Source organism: Penicillium mononematosum (genome assembly GCF_028829835.1).
Source record: "Penicillium mononematosum strain IBT 11891 chromosome Unknown utg000003l:1.0-8172316.0:1.0-8177699.0, whole genome shotgun sequence".
NCBI lineage: Eukaryota > Fungi > Ascomycota > Eurotiomycetes > Eurotiales > Aspergillaceae > Penicillium > Penicillium mononematosum.
In genome coordinates, this window is record NW_026643273.1 from 1220573 (window position 1) to 1248139 (window position 27567).

Below are 27567 nucleotides of genomic sequence, written 5' to 3' on the forward strand. Positions count from 1 at the left end.
GTAGAAGATCTTGTCGTTGAGACCCTCGTTCATGTCACGGCAACTTGGAAATAATGTGCGTGGAAGAAAGTAAGGGGTCAATAAATCCCTCTAAACCACGGTAGCGACTTTCGGGCTGAAGGTATAAAGGCACCATTTGCTGCATAGCGCTTCATCAATCGGTGTACTAAGGGGAATGCTAGATGGAAATGTGAGATTGAAGGGCAAGATGGATGCTCCTGAACATTATCGAAATAGGCGTAGTTGTTTTGTAACCTGAAAGGCCAGACCCCAAAAAGTTTGGCGGAGACCTATCGCCCCGTTGGGGTCTCCGTCAAGCTGTTTGGTCCCAGCTGTCCTCCAGTGATAGATTCGTACTTGCTATATAACCTAAATTTTCCACCCTTCGCCGTGCCTCGACTTAATGAATCTCAACACAATGAAAAGAGCTGCACCAGTCACGACCGTTATAGCAGTGAAAAGTTGCGCTTTCCAAAAGACAGCATGCTCCAGATCCAACAAAGCGCCCGCAATGGGGTTACCGATTAGCAGCCCCAAGCCGGCAAAGGTAAAGCACATTCCCATTCGGGTCCCCACAATACTCATATTCGGTGTTATCTTCGCGACGATAGTCGGGGGCAATGAGACAATTGCGCCAGATGCATATCCGTAGACGATAGCGAAGACGATCGTTCCAGCCTCGTTCCTGATACCGATCCACGCGAAAGCCAAGACAGTAGCTACTAAGCTAATTGGGACAATGGTGTTGAGGGAGCCGATACGATCGGCGAGTAGACCGGGCGTGATACGGCCAAACACGGAGGCAGCGTTGAGGATTGCAACGCTGTAGAAAGCAATGTTTTCGTTTGAATGGAGGTAGGTTGTGAAGAAGGTGGGAAGGTAAAAGAAGGGGAAGTATAGACCAATGAAGGCGAAGAATAGTGCCAGACTGAGCACAATAAAGGGCGATTCTTTGAATGCGCTCGTGTCGATCAGCTTTCGTGTCTGCTTTGGAGGTGGCAGGCGCATTTTCATCACAGCTAGGGAAAATAGTAGTCCGCCGAGGGCAATAAACGCGATGACACGAGTCGTCCAGCCGAAACCAAGAGGGCCAATCAGTTTGTGGAACACGACAGGGAAGATCACGGAGCCTTAATTCCAGTGTTAGCCAATGATTTTCTTTGGATGTTCGATACTTACCGATGCTACCCCCAGAGGCGGTTATACCTGTGGCAACTGCTCTCCGCGATGTAAAATAGGTGGCTACAATAGCGACACTAGGAAGGAACAAGAATGCGCAACCAGTTCCCACAGCGACACCATGGGCCAAGAAGATCTGGTAATACTTGGTTGCCAAGGATGTCATCATCAGACCAAATACAACTAGGAAGGAGCCAATGGCGATGAGGGTCTTTAGATAGCCCTTGTCAAACACGGGGCCGACAACAACTCCAACGATGAAGAGTAGAAATCCTTGTATCGTACCAATCCAAGAAATTGAGGATGCGGAGTACCTGGGGAGAAGAGTCTCTTCATAGTAGCTCTGATAAACGCCGAATGTGTTGACAATGCCCCTAATATTGATGGTGTTAGCTCATTGAGTGATAATATTAGAATGTTCAGATGTAAAGCTGGTGCTCACCAAGAATTGAAAAACAGGAAGAAAGCGCCAGCTACCTGGAGCCATGCTGTAAGTCCTCCATTTGGCGGAGGGGGAGGTATCGCTGGTTGATCGGCTGTCTGCTTTTCTGATTCTGATTCATCGGACTCGACAGGTAGCGACGCAGGAGGGTTTTGCGGAGGTAGCTGCTTATCCGCCTCAGAAGACATAGTGGAAATAAGTGATTCCAAAGGTTCGTCACCAAGGAGGAATACGATAGTCAACCTGATACTAAATTTTCTTTCTAGTGACTAGCCTCAAATATATGAGACTGGACATAGTCGAGCTCGGCCTTTCGGCCTTTACTCGTATGGAGAGCATTTGTAATAATGCAGGGGTACCTACAACATAGGTATGGCTTCACTCATTCACCTGCTCTATAGGCCGTGTTCGACCCACAAATATGTGGAGCTTAAAAGAGACTAAGCTTTAGATCTGCCCGTAGAACGAATGATCTTTCATAAAATACGACATTCAAGCAATCCAAGAGATTTCTGCAGCGGATCAAGGGACTTATTTCGTATTGCATCATTTCTTGTAAGGGTAAGCAAGAGCCTGGACAATAGATGAATACGAGGTGGCCCCAGTTTATTGCATATGGACTTTCGCTCACGGACCTTGCGAAAATCCGTAAGACTAACCTGCATACATGCCCCTGCCCAAGGGGGCCAATCTTCTCTTCTATAATTGCACAAGTTGCCCATGTGGGCATGTGGGCGGGAAGCATGGACCTCGATTGCATCAGATTGAATCTCGTATCTAAAAATACCAAAAACGACCTACCTGTTTAAAACTAGTAGATCAGATCAAATATGAAGCAATACGATATATCGGAAAAGTGTGTAGAAATCAGAGGAAAAGAGACCTGTACATTCTACTGCTATAGTCATGTGACCAAATGTGTAACATCCATCTATTCAATCGTGATCGTACACTTGGCCTTGGCACTAAAAGCTTTTTCATGTACAAGCCTTCAAAGGCGGGCCCACCGCCAGGGTCCGCATCCTTCGTGTCCGTAATGGGTGCTGTGCAAATCCTTCAGATCACTTCCAAGGTAGCTTACTTCGATTATTCAAACACGAGGACGGTCTTCCGTCCTCCGATCGCCCCGTCATGGGCCCGCTGGATCGAATCACAAAGCGATTTCTCCAGGCTTTCCGCGCCACGTTTCCAGGTCACATACTCTAGCGCGGGTGCCTTCAGGGTCCCACGAGCCAATAATTCTGCAAACCACTCGAAAAGTGCCACCTGCTGCGGCGGGGCCCGTCGCCCCAAGCAATCACTCAGCCTGAAGGATTTGAGCGTAACATTACGCTGCCACAGGAACTGACGGAGGTTTCCTTCCTGCGATTCAGCCGTGCCAAGAAATCCAGCGGTTACAAGCGTGCCGCCTGCAGTCAGGGATGCTGCCATGTTTCGGGCCAGTGAATCGTCCGAGACAGAGTCGATCGCCAACACGATCCTTTTTCCTGCCAAGGCATCGGTCGAACGGAGCTCGTCTTCTGTGAGGACCAAGGACGCACCGTGCGAGCGCAGCGAGCGTTTAGTGCGCTCCAGCTCGTCGGCTGTGGATCGGTTGCGGATCACGCTAATGACACGGATGCCGTACAGCGGGGCTAGTTGGCTGACGAAGTGACTGATCGTTCCGGTGGCCGCGTTCTGGATGATCCAGTCTCCGGGCTCGAGACTGTGGTATTCCCTCAACAGGAAATAGGCTGGGGCGATGCCCATACGCAGGATCGAGGCAAGGTGCGGCTTGACGGTGGACGGAATACGGATGAGATCGTCTTCACCAAACACCGCATGCGTTCGCCATGTGCCTTTGCAGTGGGTCCGAAGAATAACGAGGTCATCAACGGCCAGGTTGCTCACGGCGGAGCCGATTTGGACAATACGAGCTGCGCCATCGGAGCCTGGAACTGCCCGCTGCTCGCCGTCCTGGGCCATGATCGTGCTCTGGGGTTTGATAGGGTACTTTCCATGAATAACTAGAAAGTCCAATGGGTTGACTGGGGCGGCGAGGAACTCAACGACGACTTGCTCCGGTCCACAAGTGGGCACGGCTTGCGTGACGAGGTGCATTCCATCGATTGGTTTGGAGGCGCCATAAGTGAAGACGAGGGATTCAGCCATTGTGACGTAAAATCTTGGATTCGGGTTGGAATGATGAGGCAGAAGGTCTAGATGATCGGTGATGTCGTCCTTTGCATTCGTCCAGAACGGACTTTTTATAGCCTGGTCAATACGACCAAAAAATCCCTCATTGCAAGGCCGCAGGTCCATTGCCGTTGCACAAGATCCGCTCCACGTTACGCAAGATCTGACATGCGCGAAGTGGATCCAGGAACCACCGAGAAAGAACCGAGAAAGCCTGGAAGCTTGGCTGTATAAGCCTTCGAGGGAATAATAACCGAGGTCAGAGCGGTACGAGACGTCCTTCAGTGCCAATTCCAGCCCAGACGCCCATGTGCGAGGTCCGTTGGCTAATGCACGAATGTCGTGTTCTCATGAAACAGTATCCGAATTTGGAAATGAGTCGCATCTGCAGGATGCCAGATCAGAACCAGATTGAGACCTGAAACTCAACAATCCCACCTATTGAGGCTAGTTCACAAAGCCTTGCCAGCTTGCAATACCACCCTGGAGCACTAGGCACAGGCAACACCGGGTATTGGGACTGAAATCATGTAGCATGCATGGCGTTGTCTAGCCCATGGGTCCTCTCTTTGCCTTCGTATACGAGATAATTCTCGCAGGTCAAGTCTCCTTTTGGAAGGTGCTCGTATATTGCGCTTTCAGGAGTGGGTAGTCATGATTTGGAGGCTTCTTACGACGTGATGCCCGTGTATATTGTCACAAACACAGAAGAATAGTGCCAGCTTGGTCTATAAGTATCTGTTCAGGCCGTAGATACTCAGCATCAAAAGTGTCTTTATTTTCCCCATACTCAGGTTGGAGAATTGGCATCCATTGCTGAAGGATATCATCATGGCTCCAATTGCTTCCAAGCACCTTATACCCAGCCATACTTTGCACAGTCCTGCCACAACCCTCAAACAAAAAGTCACGGACGTGACGCAGGCCCAGGCTACCTCAAGCCTGCCATCAGCACCTTGCCTGGTTACGGACCTCATTCGATATCAGGTCGAAACAAACCCGGCAGCCTTCGCCGTTCACTGTGAACATGAGGAACCCTATACATATCACGAGCTATGGCAGATTGTTGAACAAATTGCCCTCAATGCTAGATTTGCATCAGGGTCCATTGTTCCAGTATGCCTCGATCCCACTATAGAATTTGTGGCAGGCCTTCTGGCCATTATGGCTTCTGGTGCAGCATACGTCGTTCTTGATCCCGAGGGTTCTCCAGAGCGGAACCGAGCTATCGTGGCCGATACTGGTGCGGATTCAGTTCTGTCAAACCACAAATACAACTATTTGTTTGAAAAAGCTATCTCGGTGGAGGATCTTCTGTCCATGAATGAGGCAGTTGAAGGATACTTCATTATCCCGCCACACGTTCCTAGCCCAAGTCCATCGGATCTTGCATATCTGATTTACACTTCTGGTGAGTGATGGCCTAAAAATATCGATTAGGATTTATAAAAGTGATGAAAGAAAAGCTAACACTCTTTTCAGGCTCTACCGGAACACCAAAAGGAGTCTTACTGAGCCATCGCTCAGCAAGCCATGGGATCAGCCAATTCGAGCTCAACGGCCGCAGGCGGTGGTTGCTCTTTTACAATCCCGTGTTCTCCGCAGCCCAAAGAACTATCCTCGCCACACTGTCTAAGGGCGCCTGTCTCTGCCTGGCGCGCCGTGAGCGTCTAGCAACAGCATTGCCTGAGGTGCTTGTCAACCTCCAAGTTGATGCTCTTGGCATTACTCCATCGGCGCTGTCTCTGCTTTCTCCCAGTGAGATTCCGGACAGCCTCGAGCAGATCACAACTGTTGGCGAGCCCTTGAGCCAAGCTCTCGTTGATCTATGGGCGGATGAAGTTCACCTGCGTGTCTCGTATGGTCTCAGTGAATGTGCCCAGTTGAACTTCTCTCGGCGATTGAAGCCTGGTGATAATCCTCGCAACCCGGGACGGCCAGTCGATACCACCACTGCTCTCATCCTGGAGCCCAATACAGCAACACAACTGGGAGTTGATGAGCCTGGTGAATTGTGCCTCTTTGGGCCTCAGGTTGCCAGTGGCTATCACCAACGCCCGAAAGAGACTAGTGCCAGTTTTGTCAAGAACCCTTTCGGTCCAAATATTCTTTTTAGAACAGGTGACCAGGCTGTTCGTCGTGCTGATGGGACTTTTGAGATCCTCGGAAGAATTGACCACCAAATCAAAATCCATGGCCAACGAATCGAGCCTCAAGAAGTGGCGGAGACTCTCTCAACCGTGAAAGGTGTTGCTGAAGTTGTATGTGTTGGTGCAGCCATTAAAGATAAGACTTCCCTCGTTGCTGCAGTCGTACCCAACAACCAACTCAGTTGGGTCGATCTTGTGAAAAGCCTGCGAGAACATGCGCAGCAATCATTCCCGCCATACATGGTCCCAAGCTACTGGCTCCGCTGCGATGAATTGCCAGTCAATCGAAATGGCAAGGTCGACTTCAAAACCATCCGGACGACAGCCGAATCAACAGACATTGACAACCTTCTGGGTCGTGATCTGAGCCCCAGCGGACAGGAGATTCATTTGAGCCCAATTGCTCTTGAGATTGCTGAAGTCTGGGCCGGATGCTTGCATCTCAGTCGCTCATCTATTCTTCCCACGGATTCTTTCGTCGCCTTGGGTGGAAGTTCAATTGACGCCATACAAGCAATTCGTGAGCTCCGTACAAAGGGGGTCCACGTCGACCTTGCGGACATGCTCAGGTCGCAGAGTTTGGAGAGTGTTGCTGATTCCTCCCGACTGGATCCCAAAGGAGAGAGCCAGCCCCATGCCCCTCAGCCGTTTGCTCTTGTAACAGATGTGGACATCAAGGCTGAGCTCCAGGATGATCGTGGTGTAGCTGATGCTTTGCCTCTCACTGCCTTGCAAGAAGGTATTCTTGTCAGCACAATACAAGGTTATAAGGACTATCTGTATCAGAGAGTCTTTGATATCCGACATCTTGACCTGGTCAGACTGCAGCTTGCTTTTCAACTTGTGTTTTGGCGTAGCGAAACACTCCGGTCTACCTTTGTTCCGGCTACCACAGGCTTACTTCAAGTCATCCGGAATGACTTCATCCTTCCTTGGACGGATGTTTCTGGTAGCCTGGAAGATTTCCTTAAGGCCGACAAAGAAAAAGGTGTCGACCTCGGTGAGCCTTTCATGAGAGTAGCAGTGCTTAACAACTCCGTGCTCATCGTGTCCGTTCATCACGCATTGTTCGACTTCTGGTCGCATTCATTCGTATTCGAGGATGTTGCACGTGTCTACTATGGCAAAAGTCCTGAGGCTCGACCTTCATGGAAGTCCTTCATCGGGCTTTTGCAGCAACAGGGGGAGAGAAGCTCGACTGAGTTCTGGAAACAGCGCCTCCAGGAATCGACACCTACGATCCTCAACCATTCCCCTATTGAAGAGTTCTTCACCGCCACACGGACTCTTCCTCTGAATTTGAAGTCGGCATCCACGGCCCTTCAAGTTCCATCCAGTGCTATCTTATACGCTGCCTGGGCTCTAGTTCTCTCGTCTCATACGGCGTCAAACCTGGTCACTATGGCTACGGCTATCTCGGGTCGGGAGCTCCCATTGAAAGGAATTGAGACTCTGGACGGACCAACTCTCGCCATGGTACCACAGGCAGTGCTTGTCAACCCTGAACATTCATTGGACCAACTTGTGCAATCCGTCAATGCCAATCTCTGGGATCTCATCAAGAACTCGCAACAGGGAGTGCGGGGCGCTTTGGTAGCCGCCGGGCATCAGAACACCACTCTCTTTGATACCATGGTGAACATACTGCCCCTGGGGCAAGACACAAGTGACCTCACTAGGGAAGTCTTCCAGATGCATGGGGCTAGGCCTGTGTGGAAAACGGAGTACACCACATTGAACATCGAGGAGAGTTCCCGAGGGATCGAGATTAGCCTCACAGCTCCCATGGAGCAGCGTCGCCTCTCATTTATCTTGCAACAATTCTGTCATGTTGTTGAGACAATATTCAGCAACCCACGACTGCCAATCAAATCCTTCAGTCTCCTCGAATCGGAAGAGTTGGACTTCCTGCTTCAATGGAACGACGAGCAGCCGCAGCCCACCACTCTTCATGATGAGTTTGAATTGGCGGCTCAGAAACACTCCTCCAGGGTGGCTATCAACTTCCAGAATGAGCAGCTCCTGACATACGCTGAATTGAACGAAAGAGCCAACCGCATGGCCAACTTCCTCTCGGAACGCGGCGTCATGACAGGAGATCTTGTTCCTCTTCTTCTGGAGAAATCACCATTCATGATCATCGCAATTCTGGCACTCTTCAAGCTCGGTGCCGCCTATGTGCCTTTGAGCCCCGAAAATCCTGTCGAGCGTAATGAGTTCATAGTGCGTGATGTCGGCGCCAGTGTTGTTCTCTCAGAGACAGAACATGCTACGTTCTTTTCCTTCAAGGACATCTCCGTCCTTTTGATTGACCGAGCTAAGCTCTGTGCATATTCAAAGGAGAAGCCCGAAATCGAAGTCTCGCCTAGTGACCCCGCCTACATTCTCTATACTTCAGGCAGTACAGGTCAGCCAAAAGGAGTAACGGTCTCCCATGGAGCATGCGCTGCTGCGATGAGATCAATCGTCGATTTCGAGAGCAAGCGTGATGAGCCTTTCAGAGCTTTACAGTTCTCTAACTACGTGTTTGATGTCTCGCTATATGACTTCTTCGTCACATTGCACAGCGGTGGAACTCTCTGCATTGCTCCGTCGGATCGCCTGCTCGGTGATTTGGCTGGAGCCATCAATGGAATGGATGTCAACCATGTCTTCTTGACTCCGACCGTTGCCCGCCTTCTGGACCCCAAAGACGTCCCTGGCTTGGAATCAATGACTGTTGGAGGCGAGCAGTTGACGCGCGATGTGATCGAGACCTGGGCTCCAGTATTAACTCTGCGCAATGGTTACGGGCCTACAGAAGCTTCGGTTCTGGTCACCATGAAAGAGGTCACTGTCGATACCACCGGTGGTAATATCGGACGGCCTCTCGCTTCCGTGGGCGCTGTAATTTTGGAAGCCAATGGCGAGCAGCCACTTCCATATGGAGCAGTTGGAGAACTCTGCTTCTGGGTTCCTCAGCTAGCTGAAGGCTATTTCAAGAAGCCGGAATTAACAGCTGGGGCATTTATCCAGGCCAATCTTGGTGGTGGTCGGAGGTTGTACCGCACTGGCGACTTGGCCAGGTATCTTCCTGGAGGTGATATTGAATGTCTAGGACGCAAAGATGACCAGGTCAAAGTGAATGGGCATCGCATTGAGCTCGGCGAGATTGAGCAGGCAATTCTCCGAACGGGCGAGGTCACGGATTGCGTTCTCACTGTCTGGAAGCAGAACAACACAGCTCATCTGGTGGCCAACGTCGTGTTCAACCCCGTTGACCAAGAGCTAGACATCCTTTCACCAGATATTTTTGCCGAAGAAACACAACGTCTCAAAAACAAGCTCCACGGCTTGGCTCACTATATGGTCCCGAAGTTCCTCCTTCCTCTTCCCTTCGTTCCTCGAATGCCTTCCGGTAAAGCGGATCGCAAGCAACTCAAGGCACGTGTGCAGTCTCTCAGTCAGGGTGAGCTTGCCAAATACTCTCTCAACAAGCTTGGCACCTCTGGCTCTGAGGATATCACCCCTATTGTCTCCGCGTCCCAGAGGATTCTACAAGAGGCTTGGATTGAGATCCTGCATTTACCCGACAACAAGTTCGGGCTGGAAGCTAACTTCCTCAGTCTTGGTGGTGACTCCATCTCCGCCATCAATCTTGTCAGCTACATTCGACGCAAGGGTCTGAACATCAGCGTACGAGATGTCGTCAAATACCCTCTGCTTGGGGTAATGGCCGAGTATCTTCAGCAAGAAACGGATCAAATCTCAACTGAGACTGTCGTCTTTTCACCGCCGACTGAGTTGGATGCTTTGATGTCTTCCGAAATTCAACAGAAGTACGAATATGTGTACCCCTGTTCCGCTGGACAAGCCGAGTTCCTTACTCAGGGAGCTCGGGCCGACCAGTTCTGGTGTTTGATGACCGTCCGGTCCCTTGGAATCGACCCCAATATCTCTCAGTGGATTGGTCTCACAAAGAAGTTGGCAGAGACTAACGAAATTCTTCGCACCACTTTCACCCAGTTCCAAGGTAAATGGTATGGTGTCGTTCTGAATGATCCCACACCCGTCTTGGAAGTCTACGATATCACAGACGAAGACGAAAAGAAACAAGTACTTGACATGATATGGAAAGACCGCTTTACCTTCGGAAAGCCTTTCATCCGCTACGCAGTTCTGCGCTACCCCAATGGCGAGCATCAAATTGCCACAAAACTAGACCACGGTCTCTACGACGGCACGCTCCTCCGCGTCTTCGACGCCCATTTCCAAGCCTACCAGCGGGGCGAAGAAGTCGAAAAGTTCACCTCCTTCAAAGAATTTGCATTCCACGTCTGGCAAATCAACCAAACACGCCCAACCCTCGACTTCTGGACCCATCCTGACAAAAGACCCATCACCTTCAACTACCCCAACGCAACAGAGCCCTGTATCAACGCCTCAGTTGTGCACATAATCCACCTCGACTTCGAAACCTTCAGTCGGTCCAGCGGCGTGACAGTCTCAACACTCTTCCAATCCATCTTCCAGATGTGGCTCGCCCGTCGCAGCGGGCAGACAAGTATCGCCTTCGACTACCTCTACACAGGCCGTAATGTGGACCTACCAGACCCGCAAGGAATAAACGGCACCTGCGCCAATTTCCTGCCCATGCGTTCCGAGGTCGACGCGCAGACTCCCGTGCAGGAGTATCTGCTGCGAACGCAGGACGATTTCTGGCAGTACACTGAGAACAACACCGTCGGGATTGAGGATATCTGTCAGGCGTGCGGAGTTCCGCGTGCAGAGGTGGAAAACCAGGCACTATTCTTGTTCCAGCCTTTCGAGCCGGCGTCGCCAGCGAAGGAGGTGACGCAGAAGTGGGTTGTGATGGCTAAGTCTGAGGTGACTATGCTGCAGCCTTACGCGGTTGTCTTTGAGGTTATTAAGACTGCGGATTTGAATGGGTACAAATTGAAATTTGCTTACGATAGCTCTGTGTGGACGAAGGAGGAGGTGGAGGTGCAAGTTGGGGTTGTTGAACAGATGCTCTCGCGTGTTGTCGGGGATGCGAATGCTTTGATTGGGGATGTTCTTCAAACGGTATAAATATTTCTCTTTTTTGTCGTTGTCGTTGTTTCTTGTTTCTTTTGACTATTTTCTGCTTTTCGCCTTTTCTTCGATTCTCTTTACTCCAGTTTGACTCTCTGCTGGCCATATCTTTCCTTTGTTTGATTTACTTGTCTTTGGAAATTGTACATAGAATGATACAAGCAACAACTCGATTGAAAATCGTTATATATGTGATTTTTGGGTTTTATATTGGTAGTAGTCATAGAGGCTATGACTCTCCTATGAGTAAATCGCGGCAAAATGACATTTCGCCGAACCGCTGAAAACCCATACAAAACTTTTTCCCGAGCTCACAGAATATAAATCCCAATGTAAGAGCCCTGGATGTATTAAATTCAGTTTCATTCCATCATGTCCCTCACCTTTGAATGTATTCCCCTCACTGTTGAAGGCGTCAGCCTCAACCTATCAACGATCCATAAGCTCAACTCAAGCCCACCAATTCTCTTCCTCCACGGCTTCGGTTCCAGCAAAGAAGATCTAGCCGATCTAACAATCCAACCATCCTTAAAACACCATGGTTTCATTGCCTACGACGCCCCCGGCTGCGGCCACTCAGTCAGCAATAACCTCTCCGCAACGGACATCCCGTTCCTGGTGGCGACTGCCGAAGCCGTGCTCGCGCGCTTCAGTATAGACAAATTCCACCTGATTGGCCACTCCATGGGCGGTTTAACAGCTCTCATCCTCGCAAACCGCCATCCAGACCGTGTCCTCAGCTTCGTGAATATCAAAGGCAATCTCGCACCAGAGGATTGCTTCCTCAGCCGGCAGATCTTCATGTTCCCAGCTGATGACGGCGACGCATTCATGGATGCTTTTATTGAGCGTACGCGCACGTCCGGCTCGTTTGCCAATGCTATGTATGCTAGTACTCTGCGCGCCCGGGTCCGGGCTGGTGCGGTTCGGCCTATTTTTGAGTCAATGGTGCAGTTGACGGATCATGGGGACTTGATGGATAAGTTTTTGGCGTTGCCGTGTCCGCGCATGTTTATGTTCGGGGAGGAGATGCGTGGCTTGTCGTATCTGCCGTTGTTGGAGAAGGGGGGTGTGGAATTGGCTGATATTGTAGGCGCTGGGCATTTCCCTATGTATTCTAACCCTGTCGAGATGTATCGCCGCATTTCGGGGTTCTTGGGTCGGTGTGGATGAGATTGATGAGATTGATGTATATAGAATTAGAGATAAAAATAGAGATGAACATAAGATGTCGAGGGATATTTGCTCCTGCTCAAGTGACCTGACTATTAGGAAGGAGCGAAGTTGTATAAATTCAGGAAAGAACAGCCTCCGAATGTCAGGATATTGACGGATATCTACAAGAGAATCAACTTGGTATCTTTGACTCGGCTCACGCCCGAGGTATTTGAATAAGCCATTGTGGCTTGATTCGCTGCAAGGGAGACTACTATGATTCGAAAAGACCAGCCTGATACGGCATACAGCGCCGACCATGACGACTCCAGCTCAACCGGAATCTGCAATGGACTGCAAGGATTCAAAGATTCGCAATCGGATCCACCAGATTCCAGATAAATCGCTCACGTACTTTGAGCACAAGACGGCCTCCGTTGGACCTCCGCACCTGAACTAACAGTGCGGGGCTATTCTTTGCGCCATCAACAGTTCAGATTCGCAGACAAGCTTTCTTACCACTGTTTATGTGGATCTCCGGTGATATCGCTGACTTCAATGGCCACTCGTAGTGGTTGTACAACGACGAAGCTTTGCTTTCCAATGGGATATGGGGCCATGTTACATTTGGCACCAAGTCGGTGGCTGATAACTCGCTTTTTCGATATTGGACAGACCATTGCTAGACTTGAGAAGGATCCACGCAATTTACATGTCCAATACTAGTGTCTTTGACACGCAATATCCCCATCCCTGTCGACAATAGGCTTTTTTGTCTGTCTGTCTGTATATAAAGACAGCCCTTCGAGACTCCCACTCCCTTCCCTGCATCTCTCTGACCTGGATGGATTATACAGAATCTGTGAAGATTTCCAGTTCCCACGATGGCAGACAAATTCTCCGGCGCCAACATGGGCGCCATGGCCGATGCTCATCTGCAGGAGGGAGAAAAGATGGACACCAAGGAGTCTGCCGTCTCGATTTCTCCTGAGCCCGCGTCTGCCTTTTATGATGGCAATCGCTCGATCTACTTGGATTCTAGCATCACCTTCGAGAACTATGTCTACTGGGCTAAGAGGTCGCGCGAGCTCGAAAAGAACATTTCTACTGACGATGCGGGATTTGCGTACTTGGGCAAGAAGCTTTTTAGGAAAAGGTTTGACGCCCCAGTTCCAATGCAGAGACAGGTTCAGGAACAGGATGCCTCTATCATGGCCGACCCCAGCGCCAAACCTACCAGCGAAGCGAACAGCGCTAGCACAAGTGATGGTTGGGGCATCACGGAGACAGAATGGGAACAGGCGCAACGGGCCGGACGAACTGCAACCTGGGGTTCGATCTTCTATCTCATTTCCACGGACATCCTTGGACCGACCAATGTCCCCTGGGCAATCAGTCAGATGGGCTTTGGACCAGGAGCTGTACTTTACACTGTTTTCGGGGCCATGGCTTGTTACTCCGGCTTGCAACTGTGGAGGATCTTCATCGGTCTCGACTCGACTCGATTCCCGATGCGCAATTATGGCGATGTGGCTTTCCGTGTCTACGGAAACTGGGCGCGCATTTTCGTGAACGTCCTGCAAAGCTTCCAGTTCTTCCTCAATGTGTCCCTGCTCACTGTAACCAACGGACAAGGACTGGCGCAGATGGTCGTTGGTGCCAATGGCCACGGCTTCCTTTGTTTCATCGCTGCTGAGGTTATCTTCATGGTCATCGGCTTTGTGTTCGGGCAGATCCGTACACTGCAACGCCTTTCTTACCTAGCCAACATTGCGGTCTGGTTGAATATCATTGTCGTCATCATGACCATGGCTGTGGTTCATCAATACCCACCTAACTACGAAGCGTCGCTGACTAGCTATGGTACCCCAAAGGGACCTGTGAAGACAAGCGGCTACTGGCCCGCGAGCTCAACTCTTAACGACAAAGTCAATGCTATGATGAACGGTGTTTTCGCGTACGGCGGCGCAACCCTCTTCAATGAGCTCATGGCTGAGATGAGACGGCCATATGACTTCTGGAAGGGCTTTATCATTGCCGAGATCTTCATCTATGTTTGCTACCTTGTCTCGGGCATGGTTGTGTACAGTGCACAGGGCCAATTTACATTCAATCCTGCTTATCAAGGTAAGTCGCATAACATCCGAGGGAAATTTTGAGATTGCTGACATTCCTGTAATAGGTATCCCAAATTCTGCCTACAATTTCCAGACTCTAGGCAACGCTATCTCATTTATCACTGGCGTCATTGCCGCTTTGCTATACGGCAACATTGGTATAAAAGTCTTCTACTCAGCAGTGTTCCGCGATATCTTCCATTTCCCAGAATTGAACAGCCGAACTGGCAAGTGGCTGTGGGTTGGGCTCGGTGAGTTAATATATAGATCCGCAAGGCTCCATTTGTACGTAAATATTAACAGTTCCTCCAGTACCTAGCTACTGGGCCCTCGCCTGGGTAATTGCCGCCGCAATCCCGCAAATCAGTAATCTAACCTCCTTCGTGGGAGCTGCCTGCATCCTGCAGTTCTCTTACACATTTCCACCAATGTTGCTGGTGGGATTCAACGTCCAGAATGATGCGATACTTCCTGAAGAGGAGTTTAATCCGATGACTGGTCAGGTGCAGCGCTTGGACAACGGAATCGGCCGATGGATTAGAGGTTATAAGAAGAAGCTTGTGTGGAACACTTTTGATGTAATCTACTCGCTTGCTGCGTTGTCCGCCGCTGGTCTGGGAATTTGGGCTTCAGTTACTTCCATGAACAGAAATTTCAAGGAGGGTAAACTGACGCATTTCACTTGTGCGAACCCAGCTGGATAGATCTGGTTTCAGGGTTGAGTTATAGGGCTGAGGTTGGTTTTGAACATTGACAAATCTCATATGTCAATGGGTGTCTGTCCCAATGTCCGCTTTGTTTTCCTCTTTCTCTCGATTTACACACGGACGTACGTCAATCGAAGGAGAATATGTGATGAGACTTGGGTAATAGACGTCATATGACTTCGATCAAAATCATAGCTAGGCTTATATACAGAACTGGAATTCAACCCTAGAGATCGACTGGGCTTGAGATGTGTATCAGCATACCACGATACTCCAAAAGCTCTTTATCGCTTCACATGGTCCTCATTTTCAACACCCTGTACTTCATTATGAAACGAGGTAGCAGCCCCATCAAACGAAAACTTGGTTTCGTTTGCAGTTTCAATATCACGTAAACTGCCAAAGGCATGGAACTTCTCAAAGAGCACGCCCATCTCCTCGAGAGAGCGACCCTTCGTTTCCCTAACGATAAGGAAAACCCAAAAGGCCATGGCAAAGCAGAAGCAACCAAACATGATGAAGGTTTTCCAGCCAAGGTTACCAATAGCCGCGGGAGTCACATAAGTCACCACGAAGTTGAAGAGCCACTGAGTTGCCGATCCGCAACCAACACCGTACGAACGAAGGCGGGTTGGGAAAATTTCAGAAATGTAAACCCATGGAATCGGTCCCCATGATGCGGAGTAGCCAATGACGTATAGGTAAATCATGACAATCATCGCGAGGGATGCAGACGAGACACCACTGGTACGGTCAGGGTCCGGGGATAGGACACCAGAACACCACCCAGGATGAACATCATTGTGCACATCCAAATAGCGCCAGCGATAAGAGACCATCGCCGACCAACCTTGTCGATACCGATAACGAGGAAGACTCCGGTGGCCACCACCTTGACAATACCGTAGATACCCGTTGTGAACAAGCTCGTGCTGCCTCCGGACACTCCAACGGTCTGGAACAGCTGGGGAGCATAGTATCCGATACTGTTGGTGCCCGTCCACTGCTGCCAGAACATCATCAAGAAACAGTTGACAAAGCGAATTCGGTTTCCAGGAAGGAACGGTTCTCGCCAGGTAAGTCCCTGGGTTGATTCGACTTCATGTTCAACGGCCGCTTTGATTTCCGCCATCTCAGTCTGGACCGCAGGGCTGGTAGTTGGCTCCGAGCGCATATATGCAAGGGCTTCGATGGCTTCCTCGAGGCGATTCTCTTTAGCCAACCAACGAGGGGATTCCGTCAAAAAGAACATGCCAATCATCATGAGACCACCGGGCACAAGCTGGAATCCGATGGGGATGCGCCATTGTCTGGTTGTGGCGGGGATGGTTTCTGCCACACCATAGCAAAGCCAGTATGCAACGGTAACACCGATGACGAGGAATTCCTGGAAGAGACCAGCAATACGACCACGAATCGCGGGTGGGCAGTTCTCAGATACAAAGACTGGAGTGATAGCTGACATGCCTCCGATTCCGAAACCTGCGATCACCCGTCCACTATACATATAGGATAGCGCGCTGGTAGCGGCGGTTTGGACAGCAGAACCAATAAGGAAGAACATCAGGAATGCCATGATGGAATAGCGACGGCCAAACTTGTCGTTGACAATAGAGCCAAGGATAGCGCCGAAGAAGCATCCGGCAGTGAGAAGTGACACGACGTTGGATGAGACTTGGGCATTTTTGGCATTTGAAAAACCAGGACTTCCCTCCTCAAGTCCAAAATCGGCCTTGAAACTTGGAAGTTCCAGCACACTACCCATCACACCCGTGTCATATCCTTTTCGGGAAAATGATTAGTATAGCGTATTTGATAGCCTTAGGTATGGTAGAGAGATTTGTCTTACCGAATAGGAATGAACCCGTATACGCCACCGTAGCGAGCACGTACACGCGACTATTCTTGAATATGCCCATTTTGCCCAAACTGTGTTCGGTTCTTCCTCCCGGTGTATGAAGTTAGGGGGGAAAGGTGTCGGGGCAAGAAGTAGATTTATAGGACCCCCGAAGTAGGGCACAGACACCTCTCGGCCTCATATCAAGTAATTATGCATCTTAACACATACCCCAGACCCATCGTGCCATGGGGTTCAAAAGCCGATATATGGAGAATATGGAGAAATGACGTTCCTGTTTGGTCCATCGAGGTGGATGCAGCTGCATGGATGTTCAAGTCGATGTCAAACGGATAAATTATACCGGATAAATAAGGTTACACCACCATCTCCACTAGACCCAAACAGGAAAGTCTGGCGGGGCCGAGGAGCTCGGCAAAGGGTCTGGGCTGTCGGCGAACTATCTCGCCGACACACTTCACATTTGATATACTCTCCTCTCTTTTCCTGTCGCTTCTTTCCAAAGAGAATGACCTCCAATTCAAGCACGGTATTGTTTCATGCTTCTTTCCGCGGTTTTGCTGGTTCAATGTTAACATAGGTAAGTGACTGGACTTGATAGTGCCAACCTTGGAATCCTTGGCATCCTGCCAAGCCTCCGGGGTCACCTTCCTCTACGGAGTATAGACCTGGTCAATTGCCGGTATCATCCCACCTAGGCACCGACACGGCCTTCTTATATACTCAAACGTGATCAGATCATTGGTATGGAGTCAGATGGCTACAGCTCGGATACCCGGCATTACGCTGTTCAGTATCCCGCATTTAGCCTATGTAGTTTATTTCCCCACAGCCCGAGTGGTGGAGCTTCTAGGAATCGAAGATATTTGATTGGCTAGCTCGGCTGACTACACCTTGATATAACGAAATTTGTATGGGAGAGAAATGGTGGATAACCGAAGTTCGTACAAAAGGGGGTTTTAACGGATTTTGTATGGTGGATTAATGGTTTCCGGTCGTTATATCCGAGTATTCCTTAAATCCGGGTTATACGGGGGTTACTGTAACCATCGGGCCAGTATATGCTCGGATAATCTGTCGGTTCTTGGTGTGTGCTTATCACGCGCCTTTTGCTGCATTGATTTTCTATTACAGCTTAATTCTTCTGGCAGTTCCCCAGTGTTTGGTAACTCTGCCATGACCACGGCGCGGAAGTACTCTTCTCCAGAAGTTGCCGGCGGCACGCATGTTCAGCAGTAGAGGGATATAAATCACAATCTGGCCCCAGTCATCCAGGGATTCAACACCGTTTGGTTTGGCTAAGGCATTATTACAAAGAAAGCAGACAATTAGACATTAACGTATATAACAATGCCCACCCACTACCCACACTGATCCACTCAAAAAACTGGTTCCATAGGTATGCCCTACATCGATGTACATTCGGCTACAACATATTTTGGAGTCAAGAGGGTTGTTCTATTCACAAGTCCCCTATTAATACAAAGTCCCAGACGCCGTCTATGCAAGAAGAATTCTACTGAGCTGCGCACTGCGCCGGTTCATCGTCGTCTTCCTCGTCTTCCCATGCTGACGCACCATGGCCATCCTGCGCACCAAAGTCATCCATCTGACCCTTGGGATCGTATTCAACTTCGTCCACGGTGTCAGCCTTAATAGCAGGGCTGGGTTTGGGGAGGATCTCCTTGAGCTTCTCCAGCATCTCTGGGGTGGGCTTCCACTTGTCATCGGGGAACTTGACATTAACAACCAAGTACAAGTCGCCACGGGCATCAGTACGCTTCATGGGCATTCCCTCTCCAGGAACCTTGAGGACCTGTCCGGGTGACAGGATAGCACCGGCGGTGAGGGGGTGGTTAAGCTCAATGCCACGGCCATCGAGGTGCTTGATCACGACGCGGGAGAACCCGGTCAAGGATTCAGCAAGAGTGATATCGATAGTTGCACGGAGATCTGAACCGGCCCGTGTAAACACGGGGTGTTCTTCCTCAATGATTTTGAAAACGATGTCGCCGGGCTCTTGATCGGGCACCTGATCGGCTTCGCCTTCCAACACAATCCTGTCTCCTTCCCTAGAGCAGTGTGAGTATGTGACTCCGTCAGATAATAGAAAAAGGACCGGCTTACCTTGCGCCTCGAGGGATGTAGATCTCCAGTATCTTCTTCGCCTCGGTCGTTCTTGTTCCCTTGCACTTCTTACACTTATCCTTCGGGGCGAAGTATGAGCCTTCCCCGTTACAAGTGGTACAGATAACTGTCTGCTGGGTCACAAACTGGCCCATGCGCTGCAAGACCTCCTTGTGGCCATGGCCATCGCAAGTCGAGCACTTTTTGGCAGTGGCCTTTTCCTTCCCACCCTTGCCCTTGCAATGTCCGCAAATGACATTCTTGACGCTGGAAAACCTCACAGTCTTGCCCTTGTATAGATCCTCCAGGCTGACTTCGTAATCTTGCTCTTCGTTGGGGCTCTTGCGCGGTTTGTTGGGGCGACCACCGGGCATTCCTCCCATTCCTCCCATGCCAGGCATCCCGCCCATACCACCCATGCCACCGAACATCTGTGCCAGCAGGTCATCCAGGTCGGGTTGCCCTGCCATACCTGGCTCACCCGAGCCGTTGAAGGCAGACATGCCGTGTGTGTCGTAGAGGTGTCGCTTGTCATCGTCGTAGAGAATATCATAGGCCTCTTGCACTGCCTTGAATCTGACCGAGGCTTCTTCGCGCTCAGCTTCGGGGACTTTGTCGGGGTGGTTGGCTAAGGCCGCCTGTTGGAAAGCCGACAGTCAGTATCGCTGGAATACGGAGAGGATTGGGATTCGTCTTGCCTTGCGGTATGCCTTGCGGATGTCATCTTTAGTTGCGCTCTGATGGATCTCTAGGACCTCTGTATGAAGAAATAATTGATCAATACGGTATTTCTTTATAGTTGATCCGTGCAAAACATACCGTAGAGGTCAACTCCAGCCGTAGCCACTGAAAACATTGTTAGTAGAGTCAAAGTCAACACACGACTTTACAACGTACTTATCAGTGATTAAGTGTATAAAATACGATCGGACTTTTCTTTAGTAGAAAGATGCCGTTAATTTGAGCCCGACAGTAAAAAAAGAGAGATGAACGAGTAGTGAGAGCGGGAGTTGTTTGATCCAACGAAGTTTGAGAAATTTTGTTCGGCAGCTCCGCGCCGCAGCTCCGCACCTCCGCAACATCTCGAAGAGATCGGCCATTTCTTTCTTTTGTTAGACACTTGGACTGTTTTGCAATGAGGAGTCCTCAGGGGCTATTTGCCAGGCGATCTTGGATCATTCAATGCAGAGCCTTTTCCTCTTCTCCGACTGCTCAAGCGCCTAATTCGAAGAACAAACTGCCGAATGGCCCTGCGCGCACGCGTTTTGCGCCCTCGCCCACCGGATACCTCCATCTGGGCTCGCTACGGACGGCACTCTTCAACTATTTGCTGGCGAAACGCACCGGTGGTCAATTTTTGTTGCGCATTGAAGATACGGACCAGGTTCGTGGGTTGCGCTCCGTTGCATGAGCTACGACTGATTACGGTAGAAACGGACGATTCCCGGGGCGGAACAGCGACTTTACGATGATTTACAATGGGCGGGATTAAATTGGGATGAAGGTCGGTCTGAGCTATATACAAATATTGAGGGCAATTGCTGACCCTCGCTTTTCATGACAGGTCCCGTCGTTGGTGGTCCGTATGGACCTTATAGACAAGTGAGATTTCACACCTTTGTCGCTAATCAAATGATCCCTAACTCTCTGTGCCCATTTAGTCCGAACGAACAGCCTTATATCAGTCCCACGCCAATGACCTTATCTCCAATGGCCATGCATACCGATGCTTCTGCTCCGCAGAACGATTGGATTCGATTGCCCGTCACCGCAGCCAGGCAGGACTGCCGCCAGGCTATGACCGGAAATGCGGTGATATATCTGCCGAGGAGTCAGAGGATCGAGCAGCTAAGGGAGAGGCACACATTATCCGATTGAAAGTGGATGAATACCCCGTGTTCAATGATCTGGTTTATGGAAAATCTGGTCAGAATCGACCGAATAACTCCAAGTTGGATTTCATCGACCGTGTATACAACGACCCAGTTCTTATCAAGTCGGACGGACACCCCACGTACCACTTGGCAAATGTTGTGGATGATCATTGTATGAAGATCACCCATGTTATCCGAGGAACAGTGAGTCTACTTATTATATTCACAGCTATCAATTCACAAGATACTGAACTAACATTTAATCAGGAATGGATGCCATCTACACCTATGCATATGGCACTATATAATGCCTTCAAGTGGACGCCACCAAGCTTTGCTCATGTCCCTTTGCTCGTCGACAAGAGCGGACAAAAGCTCAGCAAGCGCAACGCAGATATCGACCTCTCATCATTCAGGGATCAGCAAGGGATCTTCCCATCCACCTTGGTGAACTTTGCTTCGCTCCTAGGCTGGTCGCATTCCGAGAAGTCTGATGTGTTAAGTCTGAAGGAACTGGAACAGATTGTATGTTCTTCTCATTCTCGCAAAACCGTAATTTTCACTACTAATAATGTCACCAGTTCAATTTGAAAATCACTCGAGGCAACACTGTCGTCTCCTTTGAAAAACTCCAGTTCCTCCAGAAAGGACATGTCCAACGCTTGGCCAAAAGCGGCGGTCCTGAGTTCGACGAGATGGTGAAGAAGGTGACCTCGGTGGTGGAAGAAAGCCATCCTCTGGACGAACTGTGAGTTAGCCATCAGCCGTAAAGAACTCGCGCATGGATTGCTTGGTATCAAATAACTAACACCTAGCAGCGACACGATCCTCAAAGGTCGCACTCTCCCGGAATACATCGCGCCCCTCATCCGCGCAGATGCCAACAACTACACAAACGCAGAGGAGTTCGCTCAGCGTAACTCCACCTTCTTTACCCCAAAACTCGACAGAGCTCCTTACAAACCAGTTTCCCAATCCTCCGAAGTCCCAATCCAAGCCCTGCATACCGCAGCAGCCGCTTTAACCCTCGTCCCATCCGCATCCTGGAACATCGACACGCACCGCGACAACATTAACAGCTACGATGGCTCAGACAGCGTAGTCTCCTCCGCGTCTGAGTCAGAGACACCCGCTGGCTCCAATACCGCAGCCAAAATATTCAAGAAGGAGCTGTATCACTACCTCCGCTGGGCGCTGTCGGCTTCTGCGCCTGGACCTGGAATCTCAGAGACTATGGTAGTCCTCGGGAGAGATGAGACACTCCGCCGAGTGCAGGATGCCAAGGCGTTGACACAGTCCTTGGTTCCTTCTGCTGGCCAGAGAGTTCCTAAGGGAACTTTGCCTGAGGATCGGAGTTGGATGGGGACTCTTGCGACTGACCGGTAATGTAAAATAAGAAGATCGAGTGGCTGCACATGTGTACTATAACTGTATTTGATATAACCCAATTCCAATAGGTATTTTTCTGAAGACAGGATATTGATGCATTCGATCACTTGCTTGGCAGGTTGTCCATCATTAATTACAGCAAATAGCTCAATGATAAGCGGTGGTTCTGCTCTATAATTTGTCTCTGCTGGAATTTACTGATTGACTGATATGGACGAAAGGACAAGTTAAGTAACCATGTGCCCCGCGGTATATCAAAGGTTATACATAGGGAAGCAAGTCCATTACACAAATTGAGCCTTTTTGGGCCCTTTTCTGATGTCTACCCAACAAACTAAGAAGGACAAGATTGTCTATATAACCAGAAGTATAAAAAGAAAGCTGCCAAGTTGGTTACGGCTGCTTATGCGGCCGAGTATTCTTGTCCCTGAATAAGTCTAGGCATAAGATGTATCTATTGAACTAAACAAAGGTATGAAGAACCAGAAGATAAAATTAACAACACTATATCAAAACACTCCAGGGCTGTACTTCGCTGACAAATACATAGAAAAACGGTGAAAACCAAGGACAAAATCCGACTCGCAAAACTGGAGATCGGAAAGGGAATAAACGAGCCATAAGCACCAAGCCAAGTGAAACAATAAGTGACAGAGAAACGAAAGCTAACACCATGCCAAGAAGATCAGAAAAAGGAGAAGATTAAGCCCAGTGGGAATTGAAACAGCGAGGGTGTCAAGCCGGGAAAGGCGTGAATGACAGAAATCCTCAGAAGGCTGCGGTCTGACACAGTCAGGCGCAAGGTTGAGCTCAAAACATCGAAAGATGAAGGAGAGCATGAGCATGATTGACATGATAAACTCGTAATTTTAAACAAGAAGGGAGGTTGAAGTCGGCCCCTCGGTGATTATCGTTTGTCGGGAGAGAAGCGTAAGGAATCTAAGGGAGCTCAGTCGTGAAAGGGAAGCTAAGGTTTATCATGAGCCATGCAGAATCCAGTCGTGGGATCATCAAAGGTCAACGGTTGCGTAACCACCGTTGAACATCCGAGGCGCCGAGAAAATGAGATGCAAAAGGTGAGATGCATTATGGGGAGGAAAGGTGATGTTCAGGGCATCTAGTAAGTTTCGTAGTCATCAGCCCACTCGGTGTCACTGCCAGCAACGCGCAGGACCTGCCCGGGATGCGGACCGTCTGGACTGACACTGCGAATACCCTTGGCCTTCTTGCCAGTGAGATCCGATCCATCTTCGGGTGCAAATCGCTTTCCTCCTTGTGCAGCACGGAGTTTGGAATAGTAAATTTCGCTGGGATCGGCTTCTGATTCGGAGCCATCCTCGAAAGTCTCCCAGTTTTCAGATCCAGAGGTTGCAGTGTTGACTGTAGAGGAGTTGGAGACCTGACGGGCAGCTGGGGGCGGAGCTGCATGCTGCAGGTACGGGTTGGGCCGGGGGAAGGCTTGGCCGGAGTTCAGGGACAGTGACGACTGTGAGGAGTGAGATGAATGGGAGAACCCGGTGGATCTTTGCGAGTTCGAGAATCCTGAAGTGCTCATGAACGATCGCTGTCGATCATCATAGACGTCTTCCGGGCTAACAGGCCGCACATAGGCACTGGACATAGCGCTGTTGCAGCGAGGTGGCTCCATAAGGTGGCTGAAGCGGTCTTCCCTTGACTCGACCGTTAATGCACGCATCCGTGGGGGTGGTCCGCGCGGGGGCGGCATCTTTCCGTTAAGTGTGCCAGACGAGTAAGCGCCAGGTTGGATACGACGCTCGGGGGAGTTGTTTCCATGGGGCATGTTTCCCAGCGGGACACGGGCGGGAAGCTTTGAAGGGGATGTTGCACCAGCTCTTGAGGTCGCCCCAGATCTAGAGGCACCGTAGCCAATTGTGTTGTGTTTAACTGGGCCGCTGCTAGTAGGGGTCTTGGTGGCAGAGCGGGGTGGAGGCGGGCCTCTCATAGAGCTTCCAGGTCGGGTAGGCGGGTGTTGTCTCATTGTGCTTGCTTTGGTAGATGAGGTGGTGCAGATGGTGTCTTTGACCGTGGTGGGGGCATTGACTTGACAGGTGTCAACGAATCAAGGTATCGGTCTCCGTGCACCAGGAATGGTCGGCCGAATTCGTCTTCCCAATGTTCCAACTCTTTCCGCAGGTCAGCTTCGAGTTTCGGCAATTCCTTGGCGATTCTCTTGCGCAGCTTCTCCTCTCTCAGGAGCTTTCCAGGGTCACGCTTTTCTCCCTTGTTCCCGCGGCCCATGAGGCGAGATGCATCTTGGCTTGACGTTGCAAGTGCCTCGCGGTCTGTCAGAAGAGTGCGGTGTCTCTCAATCATTTCGAGAGTGGGAGCGCGCTGCTCCTTAATAGCCTCCAGTCGTTTAATTTCGGCCTCATGAGCCTCAAGCAAGGCATCACTGCACACATCAGAGAATGCAGGTGTGAAATCAAGCATTTCCTCTTCGGAGAAGAAAAGAGCGTCCCAAAGTTCCTGCAACCGGCAGCGAGCATCCTCCACAAACAGGTGAAGATTCTGTCGCTTAAGTTCGTTGAGGCGTGCCAATTCATCTTCGAGGTCGTTGATTACGCGCAAACCGCAGCCACGATTCGCAGCCAGGAATGCCTTGCGATCAGCCTCCTCAACACCGAACCGATCCCATAGAGAGATTACAGTAGTTCTGAGTTCGTTGATCTTGCGCTCGCGACCCTTCTTTTCTTCCACCAATTTATTGCGCTTGGCCATGAGGTTGGCGACATCATCTTCATGCAGCCCCAGTTGCTCAGGGGAGTCGCGATAACACTTCACGATAGTGGAATCTGTTTGCGCCTGGGGTGTCCCGAGCTCGGCCCAGAGCTTGATCATTTCTTCGCAGGCAGATTGGACCTGGGCAATGCGACGGTGGTACTCTTCGTAAACGTGGGTGAATTCGGCATCCAATGCTGTCACATACATAGGCGAAAGGTCGAAGCTCGGGGGAATCGAGGACCCTGGCTCAGTGGGAGGAAGCTCGAGTTTGACGAATGATGGCTCGAGGTGTGAGGAGTAAGATTCAAGCGCGTCCACAAGTTCTATCAGATGTCAGTAAAGGAGTGTCAGCGACACATCACACAGGTAACACTCACTCTTAACCTGCTCAAAGCGCTCACGATGCAAGTTGCTCATGGCGTCATGCTTCTCGCGCAAGAATTCAATACATTTGTTAAGTGGGTAAGTGACACGAAGGTCGTCGCGGTTAAGCTCGTATTGGCCATTGGCCCGTTCATCGCTCAAGGACGATTCCATTTGTTCAATGGCTGTAATAAGACGTTCCGCTTCCTGCGTCATATCCTCTCTCTCCCTAGCAATAGAATTAGCAAGCCTCCAACGGGCCTGTTTGTGGATTCGACTCACTCGTCAACAACCTTGAGATGATTGTTCAAGGTCTCTGACAGGGCGCTGAAGAGCTGTATCACTCTGTTAGCCACGCGACAATGCCATTGTTATACCAAGGTCGAGCTTACCTCAGCTTCACGGGACTCGCGCTCGCGCGCAGGAACTCCAATCTCGTCGTAAATCCCATGGAGCTGGGCGACGATGTTGTTGACCTGAGTGGTCAGGTAGCCGGTGTCTACCGCCATTGTAATGAAAGTCCCTTAATAAGGGTGACAAAAGTCGAGATTGATAACAAAGAATGGGGTGTATCCAATCCAGCGACACAGTGCCGAGCGAGGCTGCGACAGGGTGACCAATGTCGGGATCAAAACAAGAGAGCCTGGCACACAGGGTTCTCAGCACACAAGGTGCGACGGAAATAAACGAAAGTAGATGTTTGCGAAAGCACTTAGGGCAGCGGCATAGGAAAGCGAGCACACAGTTGTTTATGAGGGGGAAGTACCGAAATCGCAGACGATAGATAACATCAAGTTTCCAAGGTCGCAAGTGGGTGTTTGGGCGCGATCGTCGTCCCGGGCAACCGATGACTCAGCCAGATCCACCGCCCCAATTCTGCCAATCAATGATGAACCCCACGGCCTACTCTACTTCATGCATTGACTTCTGATACCCATTTATTCTCCGGTCCTTGCAGAACTGCCATTATCACTGAGAGCCCTTGCTTAGGTACTCTGATCCCTGCAATACATTGTTTACCTTCGACTGTCTGCTCCATCCCCATCCATCCAAAATGCAGGCCGCCCAGCAGGCCTGGGGTGAGTAGCTCCATACCCGTATGACAGCCAGCTTGTAACTAACCAATGTCCCCACACAGAGCTCGAGAACGCGATAAGCGTCTTTGACCCTCAACGAGATGCCCTCTACGAATACAATGCCGATACAGAAAGAGCCCTCAACGACGAGCGACCATGGGCCACCGACCCATACTATTTCAAGCACGTCCGAATCTCCGCTACGGCACTATTGAAGATGGTGATGCACGCCCGGTCGGGCGGCTCACTAGAGATTATGGGCCTGATGCAAGGCTACATCCTACCAAACACCTTCGTTGTGACAGATGCATTCCGACTGCCAGTCGAAGGCACCGAGACCCGAGTGAATGCACAGGACGAGGCAAACGAGTACATGGTATCATATCTGCAGTCGTGTCGAGACGCGGGGCGGATGGAAAATGCTGTCGGATGGTATCACAGTCACCCTGGTTATGGGTGCTGGCTGTCTGGGATTGATGTGGCCACTCAGCAAACTCAGCAAATGACCGGACCCTTTGTCGCCGTCGTCATCGATCCGGACCGTACCATCTCCGCCGGCCGCGTTGAGATCGGCGCCTTCCGCACATTCCCATCGAACTTTACCCCGCAGAAGGAGGCCCATGAGGACGACGAGTATCAGACTATCCCGCTCGGGAAGGCGGAGGACTTCGGTGCACATGCCAATCAATACTACTCTCTTGATGTCAGTCATTTCAAGAGCACTCTTGATACGGAGATATTGTCCCTTCTATGGAATAAATACTGGGTCGCTACTCTCAGCCAGAGCCCGCTATTCACCTCTCGTGATTTCGGTAACAAGCAGATCATGGATCTCAGCCAAAAAGTGCGCAAAGCCGCGCGTGGAATGGAGGTCACTGGTCCTCGTGTCGGTGGCGGCAACACCAAAGATCAACAGCTGGATAAGGTTGTTCGCGGCGGACAACGGATTGTTGCGGAGGAAGTAAAGGGTCTCCTCGCATCCGAAACGAAGATGAAGCTCTTCCACGGCATCGGAAATCAGACTCCTTTGACAGAGTGATTCGGCTCAGACAATGAGCGGTCCTCAATCCCTTAGATGTTGACACGACTGCCACGCTTTTGCTCTTTAGCCTGAACTGTTGTATTTGGCGCTCAGCGGGT

The 27567-nt window shown here is 50.4% G+C and overlaps 11 protein-coding genes across 11 annotated transcripts; 5 read left to right on the top strand and 6 right to left on the bottom strand.

Annotated features, from left to right (window-relative positions):
- Positions 1–369: 369 nt before the first annotated feature.
- N7519_005383 (uncharacterized protein) lies at positions 370–1809 on the bottom strand (the record flags this gene model as incomplete). The annotated part of the gene is made up of 3 exons (XM_057292159.1): positions 370–1130; positions 1180–1553; positions 1622–1809. The coding sequence occupies 3 exons, from the start codon at positions 1807–1809 to the stop codon at positions 370–372; spliced, it is 1323 nt and encodes a 440-aa protein (XP_057146970.1).
- An 898-nt stretch (positions 1810–2707) lies between these two features.
- Positions 2708–3772, bottom strand: N7519_005384 (MDR family NADPH-dependent oxidoreductase; the record flags this gene model as incomplete). The annotated part of the gene is made up of 1 exon (XM_057292160.1): positions 2708–3772. The coding sequence occupies one exon, from the start codon at positions 3770–3772 to the stop codon at positions 2708–2710; it is 1065 nt and encodes a 354-aa protein (XP_057146971.1).
- An 855-nt stretch (positions 3773–4627) lies between these two features.
- Positions 4628–11016, top strand: sidE (nonribosomal peptide synthase SidE; the record flags this gene model as incomplete). The annotated part of the gene is made up of 2 exons (XM_057292161.1): positions 4628–5207; positions 5279–11016. The coding sequence occupies 2 exons, from the start codon at positions 4628–4630 to the stop codon at positions 11014–11016; spliced, it is 6318 nt and encodes a 2105-aa protein (XP_057146972.1).
- A 375-nt stretch (positions 11017–11391) lies between these two features.
- Positions 11392–12192, top strand: N7519_005386 (alpha/beta fold hydrolase; the record flags this gene model as incomplete). The annotated part of the gene is made up of 1 exon (XM_057292162.1): positions 11392–12192. One exon carries the CDS (start codon positions 11392–11394, stop codon positions 12190–12192), a length of 801 nt encoding a protein of 266 aa, XP_057146973.1.
- An 866-nt stretch (positions 12193–13058) lies between these two features.
- N7519_005387 (putative amino acid transporter) lies at positions 13059–14995 on the top strand (the record flags this gene model as incomplete). Its single annotated transcript, XM_057292163.1, has 3 exons — positions 13059–14301; positions 14357–14542; positions 14604–14995. The coding sequence occupies 3 exons, from the start codon at positions 13059–13061 to the stop codon at positions 14993–14995; spliced, it is 1821 nt and encodes a 606-aa protein (XP_057146974.1).
- A 287-nt stretch (positions 14996–15282) lies between these two features.
- Positions 15283–16917, bottom strand: N7519_005388 (sugar porter family MFS transporter; the record flags this gene model as incomplete). Its single annotated transcript, XM_057292164.1, has 3 exons — positions 15283–15742; positions 15796–16780; positions 16848–16917. 3 exons carry the CDS (start codon positions 16915–16917, stop codon positions 15283–15285), a joined length of 1515 nt encoding a protein of 504 aa, XP_057146975.1.
- Positions 16918–18372: 1455 nt separating this feature from the next.
- Positions 18373–19839, bottom strand: N7519_005389 (putative DnaJ domain protein (Mas5); the record flags this gene model as incomplete). Its single annotated transcript, XM_057292165.1, has 4 exons — positions 18373–18928; positions 18984–19621; positions 19658–19740; positions 19803–19839. The coding sequence occupies 4 exons, from the start codon at positions 19837–19839 to the stop codon at positions 18373–18375; spliced, it is 1314 nt and encodes a 437-aa protein (XP_057146976.1).
- A 279-nt stretch (positions 19840–20118) lies between these two features.
- On the top strand, positions 20119–22243 carry N7519_005390 (glutamate--tRNA ligase MSE1; the record flags this gene model as incomplete). The annotated part of the gene is made up of 7 exons (XM_057292166.1): positions 20119–20367; positions 20415–20487; positions 20548–20585; positions 20645–21061; positions 21125–21382; positions 21439–21605; positions 21676–22243. 7 exons carry the CDS (start codon positions 20119–20121, stop codon positions 22241–22243), a joined length of 1770 nt encoding a protein of 589 aa, XP_057146977.1.
- Positions 22244–23363: 1120 nt separating this feature from the next.
- On the bottom strand, positions 23364–24209 carry N7519_005391 (uncharacterized protein; the record flags this gene model as incomplete). Its single annotated transcript, XM_057292167.1, has 1 exon — positions 23364–24209. The coding sequence occupies one exon, from the start codon at positions 24207–24209 to the stop codon at positions 23364–23366; it is 846 nt and encodes a 281-aa protein (XP_057146978.1).
- Positions 24210–24241: 32 nt separating this feature from the next.
- On the bottom strand, positions 24242–25860 carry N7519_005392 (uncharacterized protein; the record flags this gene model as incomplete). The annotated part of the gene is made up of 4 exons (XM_057292168.1): positions 24242–25311; positions 25366–25580; positions 25634–25686; positions 25744–25860. 4 exons carry the CDS (start codon positions 25858–25860, stop codon positions 24242–24244), a joined length of 1455 nt encoding a protein of 484 aa, XP_057146979.1.
- A 545-nt stretch (positions 25861–26405) lies between these two features.
- On the top strand, positions 26406–27466 carry N7519_005393 (Mov34/MPN/PAD-1 family protein; the record flags this gene model as incomplete). The annotated part of the gene is made up of 2 exons (XM_057292169.1): positions 26406–26430; positions 26490–27466. The coding sequence occupies 2 exons, from the start codon at positions 26406–26408 to the stop codon at positions 27464–27466; spliced, it is 1002 nt and encodes a 333-aa protein (XP_057146980.1).
- Between the last annotated feature and the right edge of the window lie 101 nt (positions 27467–27567).